The 7,142-nt window shown below is 39.6% G+C and overlaps 1 protein-coding gene across 1 annotated transcript; it reads right to left on the bottom strand.

The window, feature by feature from the left end:
• Positions 1–486: 486 nt before the first annotated feature.
• On the bottom strand, positions 487–3,127 carry LOC138033825 (uncharacterized). The gene has a single exon (XM_068881682.1). It carries the CDS (start codon positions 2,542–2,544, stop codon positions 1,561–1,563), a length of 984 nt encoding a protein of 327 aa, XP_068737783.1. The 5' UTR covers positions 2,545–3,127; the 3' UTR covers positions 487–1,560.
• Positions 3,128–7,142: the final 4,015 nt, after the last annotated feature.

Raw genomic sequence — 7,142 nt, 5'->3', positions numbered from 1 at the left:
AAACTCGGCGAGAAACGATTGAGGCAAAGTAATATTTTTGGGTTTAAAAACTCGAATTAAGAGTTGCTGCATTTTTAGTCCAACATCATAACCGTTGGCCAATAGCTTAATACCTTAAAGCGTTTATCATCTCGTGTTATACGACGCAAAGACAACATTTCTCCTTCCGGAATGATGTTGGCCAACACTGTTGGTCGCTGCTCGCTCAACATCGCCACCCAACTGACAAATATCGGGCAACAAGGTAGTTGCAACATTTAACTGACCAAGAATTCGCAGTTATTTTGCGTTTTCAAGTCCCTCAATTCGAAAACTGCAGCGGAGAGGGACTGAAGAGGAAAAGAACGCTGACTTGCGGTCGTTGCTAATGGCAGAAAAGTACTTGAATGGTGAAGTCTGTTCGAGATCGAGGAAAAGAGATAATCTTAAAGAAGACGGCTGCAGAGGATTACGGATTACTTCATGAAGCTCCATATTTAAGAAAAGTTCTCCATGATGATGATGAACTTTATTAATGTGTCGAGAAGGTCTAGCGCATAGCACTAATTGGTGACACAAAAATAAAATAATGTAGGATAACAATGCTAAGAATAGTAAAAGCTAGGGAGACTAAAAATAAATCTAAAACCTATTCACAAATAAATTTTTTTCTTAACGACATAGAGTCTCAAAGTTAACTATTACAAAGCATACAATTGCTGCAGTCATCATCAGTTATGACAGTCAGGTCTGTTCTCCTGATTTTAGTCTTAAATCTGTGCAGACTATCTCAGTTCAGTACGCAATTCTTTTGTAAGTTTCGACCAGGGGAAAGAGCCATAGTATCTTAACGAATGCTTTCCATATTTAATCGTATTAAAACGAGGCATTTTGAAATCCGAATTTCTAAAATAATATCTCCTATCACAGTTTGCATTCAATGTAAAAAGTTCTTGTATTTGACTTGGGAGTAGGTTCTTTTTTGCATTGAACATGAGGGTTGCAATTTCCTGAAGCCTTCTGTTGATCAGTGAAGGGAGTTCAGCCTGGCAGACTCAGCTCGTCATAGGAGGCTGATTCATTGTTGAATACTACTTTCAGGGCTCTCTCCTGTAATCTTTCAACTTTACCGAGGCTCTGCAGAAGTGCCAGATAGTACTGCAGTAGGTCAGATGAGGCAAGATGGCAGCTTTGTAGAGTAGTAATTTAGCATGAGTAGGTATAAGCTTTCTTAGACGTCTTAAAACTCCCATCTGTTGACTAGCCTTTTTACAGACGAAACTAATATGCTCACTAAAATTAAGTTCAGAAGTTCTAAATTTCAACGAAAAATATGTGAATTTCGTGCATTCCTGCAAACTTACTTGGATCCAGACGTCCACGGAGTCATATTCACTCAGAAGTCAGCCAGAAGGATAGCGGAGTATCGGAAAACTTGTTCGGGACAAACGACAAAGCCGCAGTATACGTTAAGGGACACAAGATGGCGACAGTGACGACGTACGGAAACTATGTACAACATTGCAACGTTCCATCTTTAAATTCCAAAATTATTGAGGTAATCAGGAAATTCCAAATTGATCATAACCATTTTGTTTGTCTTAAGTAAAAACGATGTTTGATCTCTTTACATCTCCTCTGATCGGGCGTAATGTACTCTCCTGTCTTCTCGGATTTAGCTCCAAAATAGGTTGCGAGATTTTCGTTTTCAATCTTGCTTTTTCCATTTGTATTCGGCTTAGTGTAATACACTTCAAAGTATTTGGATTTCAGTTGTGGGAATGGCTTTAACTTTTCATTAAAACCCTTACAGCTGTTTCTATTAATGGACAATTGACTACTAGGAAAAACGCTTGCAGAAGGATGGGCAATTTCTCCTTGGGTTAACCAATCTGTGTATTCCAAAGAATTTAGTCTTCGGTGCCACAATTCATCGTAACTAAACTTCTTCTCTGCTTTCCAACGCAACCTTGCGATGAGATCATCGGTTTTGGTTAATAGAGGGTCCGATAATTCCATATTGAGTTCTTCCTTGAAGAATCGTTTTGCAATATTTTTCACTTGTTCAGGGTTGTTAAGGTCAATGACTTCTGGCACATGTTCCTCACGCATCATGTTAATGCCAGGAGAATAATTTTTACGATGTCCATAACCAAGTGATCCGTAACCTCCAAGGATGCCAGATTTTGATCGGTTACCCCACGCAAAAGCTGAATTTTGGCGCAAAGCTCGAGAAGAACCACTCTCCGAGCTCGAAACAGATAATCTTCTATTTAAAGTACCTAAGTTCACTGTTCCTGATCGACTTCTGAGTCTTTGTGGAATTGTCTCGCGGTGCGCATCACTTCCAAAGAAACTCGAACGAACAGATCCCTCTTTACCATCGTCTTGATATTCTTGGTTGATCTGAAGCGCTTGGCAAAAATCCTGGATTTTGTCATCCTGTTTTTCTTCAAAAATCGACGGTAGAAAATTGTTTTTGCCCTTCGATGAAGTCGCTCCGCACAGACTTGCGCTTTCACTACTAAGTTTTCTGCTTTTTTCGTCGTTCAAAAACGTTGCCATCGAAGCAGAATGCGTTAAGAGTCAACAATTTGAAAACAATCCTTCAGTGCGTTGGTCGCAAGCTCATCACACCACAACTAATTAAGGAACTCGCGCTATTAATTTCAAAGTTATTTATACAATTCCCCGGAGTCCTCCTCGAGTCTTAATCAAATGTCAAGAGTAGAAGAAGATTTAGCTTTGATCTCTTGCCATTGTTCTTGCTTAAAAACAGATGCTGATATCATTTCAATAACTTCAACCAATAATTTCGAGCGGCCCAGCTTTCTACGCTGAATCGATGTTGTAACAAATATTACGAGACAGCAAACTTCCTCACCTTCCGACGATTTCGTGTTATGGCTAAACTGCAGTTTGAAGAGCCCCTCCTTATTTTCTTGTTTAGTCGTCAATTGTTAGTTTGTTTATTTGACATCACGGTGCGTGCTTCCTTTGTTTAGTACACCTTGAACAACAACGGAATGCTACATGAGGGATTCGGAACGCAATATCACATCCACTAAATATACGCCGTATGAAGGTATTTCGTTCCAGCAAGTTACCCTCAAGGCAAACAGGGTTGACCTTTACATGTCTCTTCAGTAAACAAGCTTTTCTAGTTAAGTTAATAGTCGGATATCATTTTTTGTCCACTAGTTTTTGTTCTGTAATAAAAAGAGCTACAACAAAAGGTCAAGGATTTGTAGCTAGTAACGATTAAAACTTGAACGATCACGGAAATGATATATGAAATAAATCAGATATTGATTAAAGCTTGATCGCATTTTTACTCGATTTTACAAGCAGTTGAGATCACAGCTATGCACGAGTACATCGGGTATGTAGGTGAGGACAAGGAAATGAGCAAAGCAAAATGTTACATTGACTCAAACATTGCAAACTTCATTTATTTAACTCTCAGGTGAAGGGCTGGGATGGCATAGGCGTGAATATATTTTGCAGAAATATATTTTAAAACCATTTATGTCAAAGACAGGCCCACCGACCACAGTTTTTCCTACACAAGAGAGGAAAAAACTCTAGGGCCGTGTCACATTTTAACATCATTCGCAAATGTACTTAATCGCGTGGAAATCGCACATTACGTGTTACTCGCACGTATTTGGTAGAATACAATGACTGTTTTTCGCTTTTTCTCATGTCATTCAATGCAAGTGTTTTTTGCGATCAGTATTAAACAGATTAAAAGAATGCGAAACTCCTGTAGTCCTTGAGAGCAAAAGCACGAGGTGCCAATAATTTACCACTTGGTTTTTCGGCACTTGGACACCTTCAATTTGGCAAGTGTCAATAATAATAATAATAATAACATTTATTTATACCGCGAAAATTCAACTATGCAGCTTTCAAATGCGCCTTACAATAAAAGAGCAATATATTACAAGTATATAAAATATAACAATATCTAGTCAAAATTACACGAATGAGTAATTATATAGTCTATGAATTACAATACTATATCAGAAAAAGCTTTTTTGAAAAGATGAGTCTTCAAATTACGTTTAAAAACCTTAAAATCGGATTTGTATCTAAGATCTAATGGGAGATTATTCCAGTTTTGGTACGGCGGCTACAAAGGCTCGATCGCCAAGAGTAGGGAGAGTCCTGAAATTTGGATTTGAAAGGAGACATTTGTTATTTGATCTGAGGCTGTAGGAAGAATTAGGTTTAAAGTTTACAAGAGATGATAAATAATTAGGAGCTGTACCATGGATTGCTTTATCAGTGATTATCATAATTGTCCAGTATCTGTCATTGTTGTGTGGTCTCCTCGATCAGTAGTTCTTTCCGAAGATTACGAAAAGCCGACTACATGGCTAAAAGAAGCGCCAGACCACAACACCGGAACTCCGTGCCTTAGTGTGTGGGATCTTAAACGTCCCACAGAGTTAATGAACAAGGGTTGTGAGACCATAAGCCCAGTGGTTTCTTTATGAGCTTCCTCGCCATTTTATTTCAAATTTCATGATTTGTATATATATTGTTTTTGTTTTTATGAAATGGCAAAATAAACTGAACTTAACCGGACCAAATAGATTCAATAGATTCGGGAAAAAGAGCCCCACCGGAAACGATTAACAGATCATTTGGCTAAATATGAGAGGAGTAAAAAAGGGTATTGGACCCACACAGAAAATTGAATTACCGTAAGCCGCAAAGACAACAAATCCGGTGTAAATATTCTTTTGCCAACAAATGAAAACTACGAATAGCGAAAACAAGAAACTTTCAAAGTCAAAAACACGAAAATTTTCGATAGACCTCAAAATATGGCACTGCACAGCACAGTATGCTTCTCAGTCGGGGCTGGGATCACATGCTTATTTGTTGTACTTTTACTTGGTGTGTCACGGTCTATTGTTTCCTGACGAATCCCAGGAGCTGTCGAAATAGCTTCCTCTTCACTCTGTATCCGAAGTTTTCCAAGCCCTCCTACAATAGAGTGCTTTCCACTGTTTCCTTCTCTCGGTAGAAGAAAGACCACAGACAGGCAAGCTCGATACATGTGAATATGTACTGTACCATATTATGCAAGAGAAGAAATATGAGGATTTGTATGGGGAAAACGATTTTTCTCAAAATTCAAAATTCTTGTGTGTTTTTGTCTCTGGTACAGTTTCTGGGTCCATTAAGAGCGATTTAGGTGGTTTTTGGTTTCTTCCCTCTATATATTCTTTACCAAGTTTGGGCACCTAACTCTTCCTATAATTTTTAAAAGACAGTCCGACTTTTCAGTTTCCAGGTATAACACAGTAACTTATGGCAAACATCCATTGCGCTATTTAGGGCCCACATTATGGAGCAAACTGACAACTGCAGACAGATCAGTTACATCGTTAGCCAGTTTTAAAAACCGTGTACGTAAGCGTGATCTTAGCTCTCTGTTAGATGATGGCTGCAGGGGCTGTGCACAATGTAATTCTTAATTGATTTCTTCAATTCTTATTTCATAGTTTTTTCATATATGTATATATGACTTAATTTTAGAATTTAGAGGATAGTATTTCTTTGTAAATAATGTTATCTATTATTATTTGTGTCACCACATTAGTATGGGATATCTCCCGAACTAGAAGGCTCTGACAAGTTTCCACCACCACCACCACCACCACCACCACCACTACTACTACTACTACTACTACTACTACTACTACTACTACTACTACTACTACTACTACTACTACTACTACTACTACTACTACTACTACTACTACTACTACTACTACTACTACTACTACTACTACTACTACTACTACTACTACTACTACTACTACTACTACTACTACTACTACTACTACTACTACTACTACTACTACTACTACTACTACTACTACTACTACTACTACTACTACTACTACTACTACTACTACTAATGAAAGCTTTATTCACAACCCGCGTTATTACCCAAACCGCAAGAAGATCGCTTAGCGACCCGCAATTGGTCAATGGGCACAATGGTGACCAATCGTGAGTCTTATCGCGGGCCGCTAAGCGATCTTCCAACGGCTCGAATGTAGAAGACGAATGGGTGGCGGAGGTATCGTTCGTGATCAACGTGGAATTTCGAGGAATTCGAAGCCTTGGGAGCGTATTTACGGCCCTTTCCCTTCGGTGATTCCGTTCGGCGGTTGGGTTACCTGTGCAGAATGGAACATCCAACCTCGTTGCCAAGGTCTCCATTGTCGTTGAGAAGAGACTCTGAGAACGAGGTTGTGGAACATCCTATCCTGCCTAGCGGGAGGCAAATAGAGAGCTTAAGGGTTAGGGTTAGGGTTAAGCATGCACGTTTTAGAGACGCGAAGGGCTCACTTCCGGTTGCCGTCCGTCTCAAAAACGCGCGTAATAACAGGCGGCAAGGCCGCGCGGAGAATGGGGATAAGGCCTTCCCCATTCTCCGCGCGTTTTTTGCATCCCGCGCCAACAATCCCACCAGCTGCGCAAGCTATGAAACATCCCTGGCTACAACGTAAACAAGTTTAAAATTGTTTTGTGTGTCCACAGTGGTTTTGTGAACTTTGCATCATCAAGCTAGTGAAACTCGAGATAAACTTGATACTAACAAATGGAAAAAGACAGTTTAACCACTGAAGAGGGAGTACATTCGAAGTGTGTGGTTCACAATTAAAATTTAAACTTATTAATGGTTTTCACCTAACATCACAGCAGCCATGTTGGTGCACAGAGAAAAAAGTCTTTTGGCAATTTGACTCTATTATAATACAAAACACGAGCCATAATTTGCTATTGTTTTGTGAACCAACACGGCCGTCTCATCATCTGATTGAAAACCATCTATTGCGCTGCACAGTTTCTTCGAATTAATCATAAACTTGATGCCAGTCAGGGACAACGTGCACAAGGCAATTGTGATTTTTCACCTGTTTGTTCCCAAAAGTTAAAGAAAACTGAGGCACGACATCGATCTGGTACTAACCTTGTACCCAGATTTGCTACGGACTTTCCAGGAATCAGACTCAGAGACTACAGTATGTTCAGAACAGCGCTGCGCGTCTCCTCAGAGGGACCAACCAGTACGTTAACATAACGCCCGTATTGAGACAGTTACATTGGCTGCCTATGACCGAGAGAATTGATTA

The sequence above is a fragment of the Montipora capricornis genome, chromosome 14, assembly GCF_036669925.1.
Source record: "Montipora capricornis isolate CH-2021 chromosome 14, ASM3666992v2, whole genome shotgun sequence".
NCBI lineage: Eukaryota > Metazoa > Cnidaria > Anthozoa > Scleractinia > Acroporidae > Montipora > Montipora capricornis.
The sequence above is the reverse complement of the archived record's forward strand: the minus strand, read 5'-3'. Positions and strand labels throughout refer to the sequence as shown.